At 44.9% G+C, this 20,528-nt stretch overlaps 1 protein-coding gene across 1 annotated transcript; it reads left to right on the plus strand.

Annotated features, from left to right (window-relative positions):
* Positions 1-14,732: 14,732 nt before the first annotated feature.
* On the plus strand, positions 14,733-15,299 carry MSGN1 (mesogenin 1; the record flags this gene model as incomplete). Its single annotated transcript, XM_082851673.1, has 1 exon — positions 14,733-15,299. The coding sequence occupies one exon, from the start codon at positions 14,733-14,735 to the stop codon at positions 15,297-15,299; it is 567 nt and encodes a 188-aa protein (XP_082707799.1).
* Positions 15,300-20,528: the final 5,229 nt, after the last annotated feature.

A 20,528-nucleotide genomic window follows, 5' to 3' on the forward strand; every position in this document is an offset into this window, starting at 1 on the left:
AACAGTCCCTACCCCCTAGGGTTGTGTACTGATTAAACCAGGAGATAAAGTTCTAGTCAAAATGTATGGAAAGTGCCCCATAAAATTTCATAATGATTTGAAAATTCAACCCAACATAAAACAGGACAGTTTAATGTAGAAAAATGAGTTTAAAAGAGTAGAGAAATGGATATTTTCAAGCAAGTGGGCACTGAATACATATGATTACTGCAGTAAGTGATGGGCATCTGAGGGTAATTAGAAGAAAGGAAGCCTGTCCTCTTAGTGTTCAGCTTACAGTCTAGTCCAGTGGACTGTACCACAGGAGGATAGCCTTGTGTTAGCCCATGTAGCACCCACTATTAACACAATAGAGGCCACCACCACGGGGTTGACTGGTAGTCAGAGTAGACCAGAAAAAACACTTTGCCTCTGGAGAGGCAATGGGATTGCACCACTCACCCCAGGCAGGAAAGCTACACCAGCCCATGTATACCAATGGGACGAGCAGCCTGTCTTCTAAGGAGAGTGAGAAGGGAAAGTCCAAACTGAAGGAAAGAGACAGGTGAGAAGGGAATAAGAAACTTTAGTGAGAAGTAAGCTGGACAGTAAGAATATCAAAAGAGAAAACAGACCAAGGGCTTATCAGCAGGCACAGTCTCCAAAACATCGGAAAATGTTGCTAAGATCCATAAGATGACAACAGCTTGCAACGCGGGGAAGGGATGGGAGGGGAGGGAGAGGGGGAGTGGGAAATTCATCTCCAACCCCACTGTCTGTTCCTTAGCACAGACACTCCCAGGGCTCCCCGGCTCTGCCAAGATCACGCTTCTGCAGAGCTGATCACAAATGCTGATGATTGAAAAGTTGTACAGTCCTCAAAGCCTCGGCTTTCCGTTCCTAAGAATGTCCAGGAAAGGCTAGTTTAAGACACTTACCTTCTCTCTGCCTGGCTTTCTCACTTGTGCTTGCCAAGGCTGGTCTTCCTACAAGGAGTAATTAGATTAAATCTTTAGGACGTTTTGAGCTGCGAGAAGGGAGAACACCAGCACGTACATACAGGCACAGTTATTTTCACAGGATTCCATTTCCTCTGTTCTCTTTGAATTCACCTCCTGGTAACAGCTGTCTGGCTCCCTAAAGCAGCAACAGCTGCAATAATGAACCCACCATTTGAGCCTGTGGATGACACCGGCTCAGCCCCGAAATGCAGCTGTTCTTTAATGCCTGACGTCTTAGCCCTCCCCAGTTCTAGACAACAAAGAGAGGCATTCATGAACACCCCACATCTCAAGTTTTCATATGGGGGATCCCCTATGCCTTTTACCAGTGGCACAGTTTCTTACTTCTGCCACTTATTGGTTGTTTTACTGAAGGCAAGCTCAAAAAGCCTCTCTAAACCTTAGTTTCCTCAGTTCTCTGATGGTGATGATAATATTACCCACCTCGTGATGTTGTCTGTGAAGCTCCAAAGATATAATAGATATGAAAATCTTTTACATGTTATAAGGCAATATTCTTGTATTAGGTATTATTAAGGTCCTTGTTTCTGATTTTAACAAGTGAAAAATTATTAAACAATATAATACACTTCTGAATAATAATAAACTTCTGAATGGGCTGTCAGTATAATAAACTTCTGAATTGGGCTGTCCATATACATGGTCTCTGAGGAGTGGAGAAATCATAGAGGTTTCTGGAGAAGACACTTGGCCCCGCAGAGGGACTGGTAGAATCTGAGAGGTTAAGGGAGAGAGAGAGAGATTTGGGTGAGGGACACAGCCCAGGCGAAGGGCGAGAGAAGAAAATGTGGTCTACTGACAAAGTAGGGCCATCCTGGAATGGGGCAGAGAATGTGCCTGAGGACCAGGGGGATGGAAAGTTGGGATGGTCAGGATGAGCCAGAACATGGATGGCCTTAAATGACAGGCAGAGATGTTATCAGAAGAGATTTTAATAGCATGAAAATGTCAAGCCCGGGAGGTCACTCAGTCCTCCTCCCTGCCTCCAAGGGTTTATCTCTCTCCAACAATCTAGGCAAAGGGCCTGCACTGGACATGCTCTTGGCTTTCTGGAGCCAGGCTCAGTAGCTCTTGAAGCCCTGGAGGTCTTCTCTCTGTCCAAGTGAGCGATTCCCAGCTTCCCTGCTTATTAAAAAAAGAGATTACTGGGCTCCAGCCTAGACTCATCAAATCAGAGCTTCAGGAGAGGGGCCTAGGAATCTTCCTTTTCAAAATAATTCTTCCTCTCTCCCCAGGTTCTTCTTGTTGTCATGGAAGTGTGGGAGGTGTGCATGTGAGCTATGTGCCATGCGTGCTAAACGTGGAGCCCCAGCAACCTTAGCACATCCTACTAGTTGATGTCCTAGTGTCTTTACAGAGTCCCTCCCTCCATCCCTCCCTTCCTCCCTTCCTTTCCCCTGTGGGGATCTCAGGGGCTGTTGGAGGATATATTTTCACTTTGTGATTATTTCACTTTAGATGCTCCTTTTTTGTATTTTTAACGGGAGTAGCAGCTGGACCATCCACCTTCCCACACCCACTGTCCTCCCTGCTGTTCCCCCGGCTGCCCTGGCCCTCCCTTCCTTCCTTCTTTCCCTCCCTCCTTCCGACTTTGTCTTTTCTTTCTTTCTTTTTAAGTAAGTGGACTACCCAGTTGCTTTGATTCAACTTGAGGGCAACTGTGGTCCTCAAGTCTTTGTACTGTACACTGTACATGGACCTACTCAGGCCAGCCTTGCCTAGTCACCGCTTTGAAAATTCTAATTTTTAAATTAATAATTTTTTGAAACTTAGAGAATACTGACAACTATAAAGTATAGTTACTTTATAATAGCAACTACAAAAAATTGAAATTTCTTTCCATGTATTAATCTTCACAGCAATCCTGTGAAGTAGGTGCTGTTATGATTCCCGTACTACAAATAGAGAAACTGAGATGCAGAGAGATTAAGTTACCTGCTTAGGATCATGTGGTTACAAAAGTAGACAAGTCAAAGTTTGGACCTAGGAAGCTTAGCTGCAGAGTCTACACTTTCTAACCATGACACTAGACTACCCCTCAAGAAGAAAGATGAACGAAGAAAACTTACCCTCAATTCCTATTACCAGAAGTAACCACTCAAACACTTAGTCTTTTTCTATTAAAAAAAAATGTAATTGTATCAAAGTATTAATTTCATATATCTTGCTTTACAATTCTAATATTAAATTATAGTTCCTATATTACATGTTCTTCATAAATATGGTTTTTATCCACTATATAGTATGCCATCATATGGAGAGGACATAATTTATGTAATCACTGCTTTCTTATTAGATGTTGAGGTTGTTTCTAATTTTTTACTCTCATAATACTATGATGAACTTTCTTGCCCATAAATATTTGACTGCAGCTTGATTTAGTTCTATAGAATAAAGTTCGCATGTCAAAGAGACTTTTAAATCTCAAATGCATTCTGCAGACTTTAAAATATAAAAAAATCTAACCAGTTTACCCTCCCACAAGCGGTGTGTGGGAGGGACCGTTTCCTCACCCTCTTGCCAACTTTGCCCATTTGGGAGGTGAAAAATTGCCTCGCCTTGTTGCTGCATTTGCATGTCTTTGATTAAGTGAGGTGAACATTTTCTTCTGCGTTTGTTAGCCGCTGGGTACTTCTTTTGTGAGCTGTTTATTTATGCCCTTGTTCATCTCCCCAAAGGCAAGCTTGTGTTTTTCTTGTCTGTATGAGTTCTTCATAGCAATATCCTTTTGAGTCATATTTGTTGGAAATACTTTCCCACGTTTGTTCTTTGCCTTGTATCTGCCTTTTAGGTGTCAATTAACTTGCAAATATGGAAGTCTGAATTGAAAATGGTCCAAAGGAGGGGCCAGAGTTTCTGAAAATGAGCAGACTCATTACACAAATATCTTGCTAAAAACATTGAGTATTCATTTAATACCAGGAGTTTTGGCATCTTAGTCATTGGTATTGGCAACGACCAAAAAAGAAACTGCACTTTTCTGCTGCTCAGGCTGATAAAAACAGAGGGAAATCCTTAGAGAACAGCCTCAGTGCAAATTGCTTTCAACTTTTTTGACATGGGTATTAAAATGCCACCCCAAATACCAGTGGTAATAAAGAATCCAACTTAAAAGGGGGAGTAGGTGTAAATGTAACACATGAGTTTTTTTTTTTTTTTTTTTTTTGGAATCTTGCTAGACTGGTGCTGAACAATCAGTGGTGAAGCTCTCAAAGCTGCCTCTCCTTCCTTGTGTGGAAAACCCCAGGCTATTTGTGGACTAAATATTGACATGAGATTTTGAAACAAGACGAACGGCTCATATTCCCTTGCAATACGAAAACCCGACACATTCTGCCCTGCTCCTCTCAAGGGAGAATTAGCTTCACTTCCTCTATTTATTACCCTCTTCCCCTGCTCTGATGTTCCTCCGCCCCACACATCACATGCCCCTCTCTGCTACCTTCCTGTCCTCCACCGAACTGCCCATTTTGTGCAGACATGGTGAATGGGTATTTATCCCAAATGAACACATTTAGTCATATATTCAAAAGAGAAGGTGGCTCATATTCTGATTAAAAACCATAGGGACGGGGCTTCCCTGGTGACCCAGTGGTTCAGAATCTGCCTGCCAATGCAGGGGACACGGGTTCGATCCCTGGTCAGGGAAGATCCCACATGCCACGGAGCAACTAAGCCCCTGCGCCACAACTACTGAGCTCTGTGCTGTAGAGCCCGCAAGCCACAACTACGGAGCCCGTGTGCCACAACTACTGAATCCCACGTGCCTAGAGCCCATGCTCCGCAACAAGAGAAGCCACCGCAACGAGAAGCCCGCGCACCGCAACGAAGAGCAGCCCCCGCTCGCCGCAACTAGAGAAAGCCTGTGCACAGTAACGAAGACCCAACACAGCCAAAAATAAAATAAATTTATTTTAAAAAAAAGAAAGAAAGAAACTGTAGGGACCCCACAGGGACATGGCTATTTGGGAATAGCCTTTTTAAGGCTTTTTTAAGAGAAAGCCACACTGCCTTGGCCTCCACCTACATTCATTCGGCCAAGAAAATTCACCCAGCACTTGGCTGTGGAGTGGGTTGGTGAGTGAGGACCTTGAGCTCAGGTCATGCGAGCGCTTGAGGACAAAGGAATCTTAGACACGTTTGGGAGCAAGGGTGCTACTCTACCTTGTGACACCGCTTAGCCAAGGGGATGGAGATAAACACGGTTTCAGGTCAGGAAATCCTCCTCAGGAACTGCTTGAGAAGTCTGCACGGCTTTTCTCTTTCTGTCCTAAAGGATTTCTACAGTTTAGCCTATTTATCTTCTGTCTCTCATCTCTCCTACGAAGTCAGCCATAGGATTTCATTCCTATTATTTTTTTTCTGCTACTTTGTCCTAGTTTAAATACTCAGCTGGTGAAAGTCATCTATGTGCACATTGCACAATGCTTTGCAATTTACTTTTAAGAGGACGAAAACAAAAAGATTACCCTTTGGCTTTCCAATGAGCCTCAAACTCAAATCATGAGAGCCAAAGACTTTTATTATTTTCCTAGTTTGTAGAGAGAGTGATGGCAGTGACGTGAAAGCGATGCTGGGAAGAACCATCACTGGCTTCGCTAGAACCCTCACAGGCTTCACAGCCCAGGAGGCTGCGTCAGTAACCAACTAGGAAACTGCTACTTTTATTTCTCTTTACCAGCTCAAGGGCATAGGAAGATATCACATTGCACTTAAGTGTTTTCTGTAAACACACACCCACACACCCAGACACACACCCAGACACACACACACACACACACACACACACACACACACACACCCTCTGCCCCATGAGAAGTATCTATTATCCAAATGTGAGCTGGGCGCTAAGGTTGTGAGATAGGGCAAACGGTCCAGGTTTTTAACTTAGTCCCAACTGTGTTCAAGCACCGTCTGTGTCCCTTGCCAGCGGAAAGGCCAGGAGCTAGCGTGGACAGTGGGGTTCTGTGGGGCTGTGGCTAGGATAAGGGACTGCGGATTATACAAAGGTCCGGGGAGTATGTAGACCCCAAAGTCCAAAGACAGCTTTTGAAACCAGGGCCCACTGAGTGTCGGCGTGCCAAGCACAGGGCTAGAGGCAGTGAGGGCTGGAAGTGGCCGCGTGACTGGGCTGTGGCTCTGGGGGTGTCTGCTGCACAGGTGTTGGGTAAGGCTGGGTCTCCAAAGGGGACGCTGGGTCCTGTGAACCTTGGGCGAGGTCCTGAGCATCTGAGCTTTGCATCCTCTCTTGTAAACTGAGGACGATGCCTACTTCACTGGATTGTATCGAGGATTACGTGAGAGTGTAGGCAAAGCCCTCATTTTTAGCACCTAGCACAGAGTAAGTGTTGTAAGTCTTCAAAATAGGTGTTATTGGACTTCCTTGGTGGCTCAATGATTAAGAATCCGCCTGCCAATGCAGGGGACACGAGTTCGAGCCCTGGTCCGGGAAGATCCCACATGCTGCAGAGCAACTAAGCCCGCGAGCCACAACTACTGAATCCCGCGTGCCTAGAGCCCATGCTCCACAAGAGAAGCCGCCGCAATGAGAAGCCCGCGCACCGCAACTAAGAGTAGCCCCTGCCTGCCACAACTAGAGAAGCCCGCACACAGCAATGAAGACCCAACACAGCCAAAAATAAATAAATAAAATAAATAAATTTAAATAAACAGATAAAAATAAAAAAGACATTGGTGACTTACAAAAGAAAAGCATCTCTTAAAAAAAAAAACTAGGGGCTTCCTTGGTGGTGCAGTTGTTGAGAGTCCTCCTGCCGATGCAGGGGACATGGGTTCGTGCCCGGGTCTGGGAAGATCCCACATGCCGCGGAGCGACTGGGCCCGTGAGCCATGGCTGCTGAGCCCGCGCGTCCGGAGCCTGTGCTCCGCAACGGGAGAGGCCACAACAGTGAGAGGCCTGCGTACCACAAAACAAACAAACAAACAAATAAATAAAATAAAAAAAACTAGCTTTAGAAAAAAGGTGTTATTGCTGCTGTGATTGACGTATATACATAAAAGTGTTTTATCTATACAAAAAGAATTCTTTCTAAAAATTTCAATTATAGGAAAATATGTCTAACTGTCACCCGTACCTGCTTGATAAAGATAATTTTGTGGCCTAAGTCTAAGTAGAAAGTGGTATGGGGTGACAGAGGCCTTTATTTTGGAACTGCAAACCCAAAGTTGGAAAACAGTGGCAAACCTTCCAACAGGCTCCAAGGGGACTTCCAAAACCCTCCCTCACCTGCCTCTTCCCTCAAGATGTAAAGTCACTTCCTGGAGCTCGGGGCTTCGGAGTCAGACTGCCTGGGTCTTGACCGTGTCTCCTCCACGGGTTAACCTTGTGACTTTGGGCCACTTTTTCAACTTCTCTAAGCCCCAGTGTTTTCTTTAAAGGATTTTTGGTAAGATTTAAATGGAATAAACCATACAAAGCACTTAGCACTAAATACATTTATTATTATTGTTTCATCCCTGGGATAACTGTGTATGGCCAAGAATGGGAGTGCTTCACACACACACACACGCACGCACACATGACACTCATTTTAGACTTTAAGAATTATGCCTGTTCACTAACATGGCAGAGAGGAGTGCCTATCTTATGTTAACATCTAATTTAGGAGTAAGGACAGCAAGTCTAAATTTAGCCCCCACAGTGCCCATCTCAGGCGCCCTGTATTGTCTACATGATTGAATGGTACCAATCAATCAGGCTTCTCGTATTTACAGAGTTGAAGTTCAAGCTTGGGTTCTGGCTTCAAGGGCACTACAGGGACCATCATGCTGATGTCTCTAATTCTTCTCCGGTGTTCTGGCCAGTGGTTAAAAGGCTGGACCCAAGGCAGCCTGCTTAGGGTCGAATCTTAGGGCTACCAGTCATTAGGTGTGGGGTCCTGGGCAAATTACTTAACCCCTTTGTGCCTCAATTTCTTTTCTGAAAAAAATATGTTATTGAAGTATAGTTGATTTACAATGTTGTGTTAATTTCTGCTGTACAGCAACGTGATTCCGTTATACATATATGTATTCTTTCTCATATTCTTTTCCATTATGGTTTATCACGGTATGTTGAATATAGCTCCTTGGGCTATACAGTAGGACCTTGTTGTTTATCCATCCTATAGATAATAGTTTGCATCGGCTAATCCCAAACTCCCAACCCTTCTCTCCCCTCCTCCCCTCCTCCTTGGCAACCACAAGTCTGTTCTCTATATCTGTGAATATTTCTGTTTCGTAGATACGTTCATTTGTGTCATATTTTAGATTCCACATATAAGTGATATCATATGGTATTTGTCTTTGTGACTTACTTCGCTTTAGTGTGATAATCTCGAGGTCCATCTGTGTTGCTGCAAACTGTGCCTCAATTTCTAATATTAGTCAAAGAGGATTGGTGATGATCATGGCATATACTTCATAGGGTCGTTTCGAGGATGAATGTGAGTTAACCTCTGTTAAGCACCTAGAATAAGACCTGGTACAGCCTTGGCCCCCAGGCATGTTCCACTCAAACACGTCCTCCACAAGCAGCTGGAGTGATGGCACTAGGGTTCTGCTGGCCAAATCCGGCCTCTGCTTAAATTTCATCGTGATTACTAGAAGCTCCTGTCATCTACAAGATAAACTCCAAGTGCCTTATCATTGTGAACAAGGCTCTCCTCTCCAGCTCCAATTGACCCCCTGGGACCATGGAATGACTGGTAGTTTCTTGCACAATTCATGCTAGGTCTAACCATCAAGCAATGGCTAGAATGCTCTCCTCCAAACTTTCACCTTGTTAAAAGAGCTCTACTTTTCAAGGAACAGCCTTTTAAGAACCCACAGGAATGTTACTTAAAAAGCAAGGCTGCAGACGTCATACCTTACAGAAAACCCTCCAGATTCTTTATCGTGGCCTCATCTGTGTACAACTATTTCTAAGATTTGACCCAGGTTTAGTCTGCCTCCGATGGCTCTCCTCTTGACACTAATATCACTTTCTAGCCATCCACCAATGTTTGGACAGCCACTGAAGTACTACGGGTGCTAATATCGCAACGGGGACACAGAGGGCTCCCAGGGCTGCCACATACAGTTGTGCAGGTGGTACCCTATGATTCAATTTATCATAGCACTTACACATGGTTTTATAAGTATTTTTACTTCTCCATCTCCACCCTCAATACTCTCAGCAACACAAAGAAAAAAAGTTTTTAAATTTAACTTTCTGTCCTGCACACCCAGCGCAGTACTTGGTATGCAGCACGTAGCAAATGAAAACCCACAGGCTAATCCGTGATTCCTTCTCAGCTCCTTGTGCCATGCTAAGACCTGGCAAAATAATCATCCTTACCTTCAAGGAACGGCGATGTAATTGGAAAAGTAAGTTAGACTTATGTGACTAGATAACTAGAACATCAGGCACTAAGTGTTAGTAGTGAATGAACGGAGTCAAAGCTTCGTACTGTCTGTCCATCGGAGAAGGGAGAATTTCTAAGAACTGAGGAGATGGGATGTGACCCTAGCCTCGCATCTTGTAGATGCTCCCGTGACTACATCACATGGATGATTTCTTCTGGGCGGCAGTGTGTGTAGTGGAAGGAGCCTGGGACTTGGCCTTTGTGCCCTTAGGTTGCATCCTGCCTTTTCTATCTTCTCGCTGTGTTTGCTGGGTCTCTTTCTGAACCCGGGCTTCCTCATCTTTAGAGGGTGGTTTATAACCTCTATCCTACAGAATTGCTATGAAAATTAAGATGAACTAGTGAATCTAAAACAGATGAGTGTAGGGAATTCCCTGGTGGTCTGGAAGCTAAGACTCCAAGCTTTCAATGCCAAGGGCACGGGTTTGATCCCTGGTTGGGGAACTGGGGTTCCGCAAGCCTCATGGAGTGGCCAAAAATTAAAAAGCAAAATAAAATAGATGAATCTCATTCTCTGCACACAACAGGAATTCAACAGAGTTAACTCACATTTTAACTAGACTCCAGGCTTAGATTTTTTTTTGGTTACTGACCAGATTCTTATTTATTGAAGGCTTTTCTGCAGCATCCTGGGAGGTTGCAATCCATCGGAGCCTTCCCACTGCCTTGAGCCGATGGCCCACACCGACTGCCTCACGTGTACAGGGATCCAGGAAGTCACAAGGGAAACAGACCCTCAGCCTTGCTGCTTCTCCAGGGTCTGGTGGCAGCACTATTTCTCAGGAGATAGGCTTTAAAGTGCCACTGTCCGTGCTGCTTTATCTGCTGTTACAGAGCATGGCAATATTGATTTTATAGGTAAAGTAGTTATTTTTGTTAATCTTGGAAATATCAGAACATATTCCTATAGCCCTTTACATTTTCCAAAGGGAAACTTCAGTTTTCAATCTTCTTAACTTTCTAGCAACAAGGTATATAGGACGGCCCAAATTTTCACACAAGGAAGGCAAGGTCCATAAATGAACGAGTCACTCAATGTTCCACAGTAGAGTAGGGTCAGAACCCAGGTGCCCCGGGTCGCAGTTCCAAACTGCTGGGCTAAATTTAAAATTCTCTTTGGCAGTGGTACCAAGGATGGGGTGGTGGTGGAAGTGGGCAACCCCAGCACAGAGTAGTCATTTTATTATTGTCATTGTTTGGAATTGACACTACATAGCAGTAATAAAACACAGACCAAATTTAGTCAGCTTTATCCTTGTTTCTAAATTACCTACAGGTAATGCATCCCTTTATCAGGTGATGCATCCTCCATCAGCACTGGAGGCTGATGGACTCTGACCACCCACCCAGGGTAACCATCGTTCTTTGGTAAAGAACTCTGTCTAAATTGGTTTCATCTAAAATTATCTATCTATCTATCTATCTATCTATCATCTATCTATCAGGTTGCATTTGAAGGAGGGAATTTTGATTTCTAAGCAGAGGTGACTTGAGGTCAAAGAAAATGGGAGAGATGCATTTGTGACCACTGCGGCTCTTCTCTTGACTCAAGCCATCAAGAATTGACTGAGCGCAGTTTTGAGCTTTTTGGCATACATACAGCATACCACGTGTAGACATGGTGAAGGTGTGGCCTCTATGAGGTCAGTATCAGTATTTTAATTCTACAGACAAAAGCGGAAGCTAAGAGAGATGCAGTAACACGTCCAAGGTCACAATGACTCAGGAGCCAATGTAAGGTTAGTCTGACTCCAATGGCTGCATTCTTGTAACAGTACCACATTCCATCTGTCCACCAATGTCTGAACAGCCACTAAAGTACTAAAAAAATGCTAATATTGCAAAGGAGACACAGCACAGAGGGCTCCCAGGGCCACCATTTGTGGGGTTGAGCCCTGCAAAGAGGTGCTTGGCCAGAGGTCAGGGGCGCTGGAGTAGGTCCAAGCTCTGCATTTTCCTAACTTGGTGCCGAGATGCCTTATGGGCTCGCGGTGCTATGGGACCACTGGTAGTTTCAGACTCCAGCACTGAAGCAGCCTAGTGCCTCCTGTTTCCAGTTGATTCTTTGAGTACTATTGTCAATTTCCTGGAAGTGGCTCTACCTGGCCCTTAGATACAAAGTTTACAATCACCTCTGGCTAGTGTGACATGCCCAGTTGTCCATGCCTCTGTCATGACTGTTATTGGGGCCATGACTGTCATTTCATTCCTTTAGAAGCTTGTCATTCTGAACATCAGACACCAAACCACTCATTAATCTGTGTAGCAAATCCTGGGTCCTTCTCTATGGGTATAACTACAGTGAAAAGTTTACTGTAACAACCTGGGATCTGAAAGCTGAGACAATCTGTACCCGTATGTGACTCTTTGGAAAAGAGGACCAGGAAATTTTAAAGTCCTCTCAGGAGAATGCCTTGGGGTTGGAGACTTCTTTTCAATGTGTTACAATCATAGTCACAATAGCTTATAAATTGTTTTGAATGAATGACATTTAAGTTCATATTAAAATATTTATTCCAATAACTCAGTACTGTGGGAACTATGCATTCTGACTGATATGAAAGCTTATCTATCACTTAATCTGTATTAGCTTCAAGGGAAGAAACATGACAGATCTGGGAGTCAGGCAACTTTGGCTTTTCTATTCACATCTTTGCCACAGCCTTTTGGTGTGACACTGAGCGAGTCATTGTCGTCTCCAGAATGCAAATAAAAGGATGGACTCAGCAGTCTCTAAGTCCCTTCATGGGTGTGATCATGGGTTACTTCCGATCAAGTACCATGTTCACACAGTAATGTGTTGCATCGCATTTTAAAGCTGAATGGGGGTTTAATGATCCTCTGGTCTACACTCCTCATTTTCCAGGTGCTCTTCGCAAAGTAGAACAGATGCTATTATCCTCCTTTTACAAATTAAAATCCTCAGGCCCTGAGGGGGTAAGTCATTTGCTCTAAAGGGGGGCGAACTCTAGCACATATTCCCGCTGTACCACACTGTCAACGAGGCTTTCCTGGGTCCAGTTTAGTCTTGTCCACTTTCTGTGGCCTGGTCCTCAATGCAGATAGAAAAGCACCAACTGGCACGTGCTCAGCTATAGGCCTTCGCATGCTAACAGCGTTAGGCTGTCCTGGGCCTCCATTTTCCTCTGAGGGTAGAAATGCTTCATTGCGGGGTAAATGCAAGTCTGGTTCTGGTTTGTTTCTTACCAGAGTGAGAGTCTACATTGACAAACATGGAAACCAGGCAGTTTTCCTTGTTGTAAGAGCAGGTTTCTGGGTGACCAGGGTCAGGGGAGAGAGGAGTCAGAACCCAGTAAGTCGTTCTGGTACTGGTTAATTTGACCGTGCACATACAGTAACAACAAGAACAAAACTGACATTTATTAAGTGTCTATGTATACCAAGGATTTGACAGATATCGTCTCATTGAGAAAATGAAATTTCCGAAAATAGTTTAAGAAACCAGCAATTTTAGAAAGAAACCTTAGAGAGGGAAAAATACGATGGCGTCTGGAAGCAGAAATGGTCTTACGTGGTTTAGAATACAAGGCCTGAAAGCCCACGGTGACGGGGACCACCACATCCACCTGAGGTCTACTGAGAGTACCCTTCTCTCCGAGTCACAGTCACGTCACCTGCCTCTACCGAAACCAAAGGTTTTTTTTTTTTTAAGGTGGGCTTTGGGGTCTTAAGAGGGATCTTGGGTCAACCACTTCCTAGTGGCACTACCACTTCCTACCAGGGAAATCTTTACTGATTCTTTTAAGCTCTTAGAGCCTCAGTATTTTTATCTGTAAAGTGTGTTTTGTTCTTTTTTTAGATAAAGGTTAGTTATAACAATATATAAAATTCCTTGAATAGAATCAACAGATTCTAGGCTTTCCAATAAGAGTTGAAGGGAGAGAAAGAGGAGAAGGGAAAGGAGAAGTCATTTATTACATTTATTATGTTTCATTAACGTTATTATTCTTCAAGATACGGCTTAGGGTCTTTTAGTAAATGGCAAAATTAAGAGCATTCTTCCACAGATTACCTGCTTGAGCTATTTTCCCCCTGAGCCAAGCTAATTAAAAAATACCACAAATGTTCTAATTATACCATTGACATTTCTTTTCCATAACTGCAAAGGGACTTTAATAACCATGTTAAAGGACACATTAATATGAAATGTAACTCACTGTGAGTCTGATGTTCATACTAATTTCTAGAATTAGTGGCACAGAGAATAAGTTGCATTTGTGGGACAAATGGGGAATCTGAGACCCCCTTTCCAAAGCACAGGGTCTATCTCTCCGAGCATTAGGAAGTGAAGCAAACTAGCAAGACCATCCAACTTAACACATTCAGCGGCATTTGGAGCTATGGTGGGGAAAACAGGCTCCCTAGTTAATTTCACACTTCCTCTATACATTTCAAAAAACAAGGTGTGACTCTGCAGCTGGATATTCAAAAGACCTTCAGAAGGCTAAATGCCAGGTACTTTCCAAACTTCCCTGCCCTAAAGGAGCTTTCTGTTTCCCCGTGTCTGTTTGCTGGGGGGAAATCCCAAACTGCTCAGTTAAAGCTAGGGCTTTAAGCTTCTCGGAGGATATTTCCTGCTCATTACGGCTCTGGGTTTACTGGAGCTGTTGGCTTTTGTCATTCTCGGTGTAGGAATGCTGGGGGCTTGTCTGCACTCTGCAAAACCCAAGGAAATTTGCTAAAGAGGAAGGAAAGGAGGAAACGGGTGTCCAAGGTGTGCCTGTGTTCCCTCCTCCCAAGAGCCGCATGAAGTAAGAGCCGTTGTCTGCGTTTGACAAATGAAGAATCCAAGCTCAGAGGGGTTACCTTGTCCCTAGAGCACACCGTTTCTCCAGCATTGTACCCCCTCTGCTCCGATATCTCTAAGCGGTCGTGGCCCCTCTGGGGCACTCTGCACCTCTCCACCAGGCCCCTCACCACCACTTCCTTGCTGCAGATTGCCCTAGGTTTGTTTTTCTTCGCTCCCTCATTAATGAGTTCCACAGGACATGCTAAGTCTAGTTATGCAGCTTTAATTGGTTTAGTTACAACAAGATAATTCCTTTTTTCTTCTCTCAGAGGCCTTTCTGTTTAAAGACATTTTAGCTGGAAGATGCTAATTATCAATGAGGAGAAAGTGACACCTGAAGAGTTCATTCTCCATCTTGGTCCTTGGTTTCTCCTTTGAACTCCCTCTACCCGGCCCTCGTTCCCACTTCAGCACTTCTCCCCGACCATCATAAAAGAGACCTCTGCCCTGGCCGGGCGGCAGAACTTTCCTTCTCACTTGCCACGGAGTCGTTCTCTCTGCAGTTGTGTCGCAGGCATGGACAGCCTGCGTGAGACCTTCCTCAGCCTCGAAGATGGCTTGGACTCCTCCGACAGCCCTGGCCTGCTGTCCTCCTGGGACTGGAAAGACAGGGCAGGGCCCTTTGAGCTGACCCAGGCCTCTCCCACCCAGAGCCTCTCTCCGGCCCCATCGCTGGAGTCCTATTCTTCTCCTTGTCCGGCTGTGGCTGGGCTGTCCTGTGGGCATGGAGGTGCCAACAATGGGGGTGGCGATGACTGCGGCGGCCTTGGGACTGGCGGCCTGGTGCAGGTGGGCTATGATATGTTAGCTTTCCAGCCTGCCTATCTGCAGGGTGCTGGTGGCCCCAAAACCCCGAAGGGCACCAAAGTCAGGATGTCCGTTCAGCGGAGACGGAAGGCCAGTGAGAGGGAGAAGCTCCGGATGAGGACCTTGGCCGATGCCCTGCACACCCTCCGGAATTACCTGCCACCCGTCTACAGCCAAAGGGGCCAGCCGCTCACCAAGATCCAGACGCTGAAGTACACCATCAAGTACATCGGAGAACTCACAGACCTTCTCAACAGCGGGGCCCAGAGCACCTGAGCTCTGCCCAGGGACTCAGGGACTTACCACCCAGCCCCCTGGGTTGGGGCAGAGGACCTTTAAAGACCTGGACCACCTCACGGCACAACAGCACCTGGTTATCTTTATACAGTGAGCGTGGTGACCTTGTTGTCTGAAAAGTTCTAAGGGAATTCCCACCGGACTAGTCAGGACCACCAGAACACTTAACTGACAGTCAGCAGGTACTTTTGCTTCCAGTTTTCCCACCATTTCTCAAGAGACTTGCCCTTTGCAAAGAGACAGTTGGCTTTACCCTTTTCTGTCTGTTCGAGGTATTTTAAAGGGTCAATGATTTCAAATGTATTTTTTCAATCGTGTAAAATTGTTACAATTAATCTTCTCCTGCCATTTTGGGGGGGGGGGGGTAGCTTTCTTTCTGTTGCTAACTAAACCTGTATTTTGTACGGGATCCAGGGTGACACCTGGATTCTTACTTAGAAAGATTAGTGTCAAGTAAAGGGCTACAGTGCTCCTGTTTTATTTTGTTTGTGTGTGTGTGTGTGTGTGTGTGTGTGTGTGTGACTAAAATCAGGCCTTTGCTTTTGCAGGGAACAAAATCACTTAAATGCAGAAGAAATTAGTGACATGGTAAATAGAAACTCACAGGCAGACAGACTACATTAAGACAGACTGCAGAGTTTAAAGACCAGCCCCTTCTCTCTTAAGGGAAAGAAAAGGAGGCTTTTGGAGCCAGAGGAGGAAAAGGGGCTTTTGGAGCCAGAGGAGGAAAAGGGTGAAGACTCAGCATCACAGTCGGGGCTTGAATAGAGCTGGGAGGGTGGGAGCTCCCTGAGCCAGGCCGGGTGTGAATATGACCTCATTGAATCCCTTCACTTACTCATTTCTCAAATGAAGAGATTGGCCCAAAACTCTAGTTTGAGTCTAGAGATAAGTGAAAGGGTCAGGATTAGAACTCAAGTCTCTGTCTAACCCTCCAAAGGGATTTATTTCTTTAGCCATAGCTCCTCCTACACCCCCCAAATCACCTCACATGCACGCCCGCACAAACACACCCCCTCTTCCCAGTACCTCATCTTAGGGTGGTGACTGTAGCGCCCTCAGCTTGGCTGATCTGATGGTACACATCATTGAAAAGGAGGCTTGGAATTAAGGAGTTCCTCAAAAACTAGTAGGCTTTTTTTGTGTGTGTGTGGTACGCGGGCCTCTCACTGTTGTGGCCTCTCCCGTTGCGGAGCACAGGCTCCGGACGCGCAGGCTCAGCGGCCATGGCTCACGGGCCCAGCAGCTCCACGGCATGTGGGATCTTCCCGGCATGCACCTGCATCGGCAGGCGGACTCTCAACCACTGCGCCACCAGGGAAGCCTACTTAGTAGGCTTTTTTAGGGCTGAATTTTTCTCCCAATTGTTATTAACCAGCTGCATTTTTTTTTGTTGTTGTTGTTGGTGAATTGTCTCCTGTCATTTTTTCTACTGGTTTTTTTTCTTGTTTTTAATAACAAATTACAAAGGCAGTAGGTGTGTTCACAATTTAATATATAACTTCTCCACTTTCTTTGCTGATACAAACGTATACAAATAAATATAGGTGTATATACATTTTTAAGAATACCTTGAATTCTGCAAATTGCTTTTTTTTTCTTAGCAATATATAGTAAAAGTACTTCCAGTTTAACACAAATAAATCCGTATTGTAAGTACCATTATTTCTTTGATTTTATAGATGAGGAAATTGAAGCACAGACTTGCCCTAAGTCACACGTGAAAAATATAGTGGAAAGTAGAGGTTCAAACAATGTTCCATAGCACAGGTATGCTATGCTAAACACAATCTGTTTAATTAATCACCTTTTGAATGAAATTTAGGGTTTTTTCAGTTTTTTATTACCAAAAACTGCTGTTAACAAACATCACGGACAGCTAGCTTTATCCACTGATATTATCATTAGCCTGAAAATTTCCCAGAAATGGGATTCCTGGATCAGACTTGTGTGCTTGCACACTTTAAATTTAAATAAATACAGTTAGGTGTAGGAAAGTTTGTAGTTATTTACACTTGCCCAACATTATGGGACAGAAGCAGCTGGTCCACGTTGTCCCTGGATATTATCAATCTTCTGAAATTTTCAATGGAGTAAAAAAGGGTTCTGCTGTTCTTGTGTTAATTTTAATTTCCCTGTGTACAATCTGAGATGGCTCACCTTTTAAAATTTTTTTGTGACTGTTGTTCATTTTGGTTCTTCTATAAGTCGCCAGTGTATGTCCTTTGCCAGTTTTCTATTGGGTTATTTATCTTCTTGTTAAGAATTTGGGAGATTTCTTTGCACACTGTACGTATTGAAAATTTTCCTTCCAGTCTCTCATTTTGTTATCATCTTTGTGTATGGTATCTTATATTTATGATTTTGATTCTGATATCTTTTGTTCTTTGAAGCTTTTCATTTGTATATGATCAAATCTCTCCTCTTTTTTTTAATGGCTTCTGTGTTTCTTCCTTTTGCTTAACTTCTCCCAGTTCCAAGGCTATCCAAATATTTTGATTTTTCAAATATTTTAATATTTATAAATGGATCTTTAATATACCTGCAATTTATTTTTGTCCATAGTGCAAAGAAGGAATCTAACATTATTTCTGATTAATCTTCTTATAACTGCAAAATAAGTATAACTTGTCATTGGGGTGGTGGGTGACAGTGGGGAAGAGCTGCTAAAATGTCATCCTATGTATACAGATCTTCGTCTGCTTCTGATGTATTTCTTGTTGATGCCTTAGAGGAGAAACTAGAAAATGTTGAATAATATCAAGATTTTCTTCAAGGGATTCCACCCTGTGCATGTACAGGTGTTCATGTGAGCATGTGTGTGTGTGCAGATGCATGTGTATTTGTTCCTTTGTGTGTGTGTGTGTGTGTGTGTGTGTGTGTGTGTGATGTTTCATGTGTTGGGGGAAGAGAATTAGAGAGGATAATAATATGGGAAAGGGAGTGTTCAGCCTTTCGTCAGCATCTAGACCAGCTGGTATTTTCCTTGCCATTTTAAAGAGAGTGGAACCCAAATGTGCCTGGCTTTTGATTTTTTCTTTTTTTTTTTTTTTTGCGGTACGCAGACCTTTCACTGTTGTGGCCTCTCCCATTGCGGAGCACAGGCTCCGGACACGCAGGCCCAGCGGCCATGGCTCACGGGCCCAGCCGCTCCACGGCACATGGGATCCTCCCGGACCGGGGCACGAACGCGTGTCCCCTGCATCTGCAGGTGGACTCTCAACCACTGTGCCACCAGGGAAGCCCAGCTTTTGATTTTTTCAAGCTCAAGCTTTAAGCATGGTTTATACATCGCTTGAGTCATTTTGGTTGCCCTGGGGACAAAATGCTGTGGATGGGTTAGGAGGTCCTATCTTTAGTTTCCAAAAATACTGGAAAGCCACCAACTCAACTACTAGGTGGGCTTGCCCTCAGGACTCCGAAGGTCCTCCCCAGAGGGGAGGCATGTGGAAAGCCTGGAGTGGGTGACAGTTTCCTGGTCTTACTATCACCACCTGCAGCCCCGGCAGGCCGTCACCAGGAGAGGCAGCTGCACGTCAGCATTCAACTCCGCAGTAATCCCCAGTGAAGTCACCTCCCGAGTGGGGAGGATAGCTAGCTGGACCGGGTCCCTGATTCCTCTAGAAAGCAGTTAAAGCAGTTGGCTCAAGCGTAGCTCGAGATTAAGTTATTTCTGGTGCTTGGCTAGGGAACCACAGTTTGTGGGCATCTACTGTGCTGTGGTCAGAGTTTTCACACTCATAATTTCATGTAATCCTCCTAACCGCCCCTGGGGGTGGGCGTTATCAGTCCCATTTTGAGGATGAGGAAACGAAGGTTTAGGACAGCTAAATGGTGTAAAGCCACACGATTAGCTGCGGGCACGTGGTTGGCTAGTTGGCAGCGGGTGAGTTCAGCTCTAACTCCAAAGCTCGGGCCCCTCCTGCAGAATCGCACTGCCGTTTCCTCCAGGCGACCCTGTGTGCCCTGGGCTGAGCAGACAGAGAGCTTTCTCGGCAAATGCTCACGCCCAGGCTTCTCAGCTTTGTCTCTGCCTCGCCATCTCTGGGGCCCTCATTTCTTTTACTGTCTGAAGCATTTCTGAAAGGGCTCTTCATCTTGTCCTCTAAACTATTTCCCTTTGAACTTCTGCCTCTGCCCCAAACATTTCCTCCAAAATTCCTTTCACCTCCTTGCTGGCGCCTAGAGTCCTTCTTAATCCACAGAGAAACCTGACTTCTGCTGTTCATTTGTGTTCAATAAAATGTTCCACAATTCACACCAGGCTGAGGTTTCTTTGTTCTTCTTGTGGTTTAGGCCGCATCAGCTAATTGGGAGAGAGGTCAGAGCTGGGGTGGGAGAGAGCCTCAGCAAACTGACAAGTCAGACAGAATTACCCTTACTTTAGGACATCTTAAAAAAAAAACAACAGCAAAAGAAGATGCATATGCAAGTGAGTTTTGGAGCTGCCGCTCTGAGCTCTCATTACAGTAGCTTAGTATGTTATGTGACTCCTCTGAGGCGTTGTTTGATTCCCATACAGGCTCCAGGCTGCAGCAAGGAGACTGGACCTGGGCCTTGACCCCTGTGGGCGCAGTCCAAGCTGGCTTGAAGGCAGCAAGAGCTTGGCAAACACCTCTTGTCCTCCTGCTGGGAAGCCGAGATAACCTCTACCTTGCAATGAAATACTGAAGACTAAGCAGTGCCTCTTAGAGCAGCGCTGGGTGGATTTGCTCTTATTATTTTGGTTCCAGAAAGTCCCAACCCTGAGGAGGAAGAAAGCAAAAATCTTCTGAGAAGCCTGGGGAGAAAGCAGACGTATTTGTTTGTCTCTTAGGGTTGGGGCTATTGACTCTCCTTTCCTTAGCAGAGTCTCCCATTAAGTTCTTTCTCATATAAACTCTATTGACTTCTACTTCTCTTCATTAAGTTAAGTGGGGAGCCCAGCAGGGCTGGAGGTCAGGGCTGCGCAGGAGGGAGGAGAGTTTAGAAGGCACCGCACAGGCTCTTCCCAGCCCTGCCAACAGTAGTTGTAGATTCATCATCTGAGGTGTCAGTCTCAGGGGCAAAGACTCAATATACTTTTTCTCTTTTACTCTTAACAGCCAACAATAGGAGATCACTAATATTAGCCCATTTTGCAAATAAAGACACAGGCTCAGAGAAGCCAAGTCACCTCGCCCAAGGTCACATAATTGGTGCAGGGCTCAGGATTCCACCCAGGGCTGC

The sequence above is a fragment of the Leucopleurus acutus genome (assembly GCF_964270905.1).
Source record: "Leucopleurus acutus genome assembly, chromosome: 12".
Taxonomy (NCBI): Eukaryota; Metazoa; Chordata; class Mammalia; order Artiodactyla; family Delphinidae; genus Leucopleurus; species Leucopleurus acutus.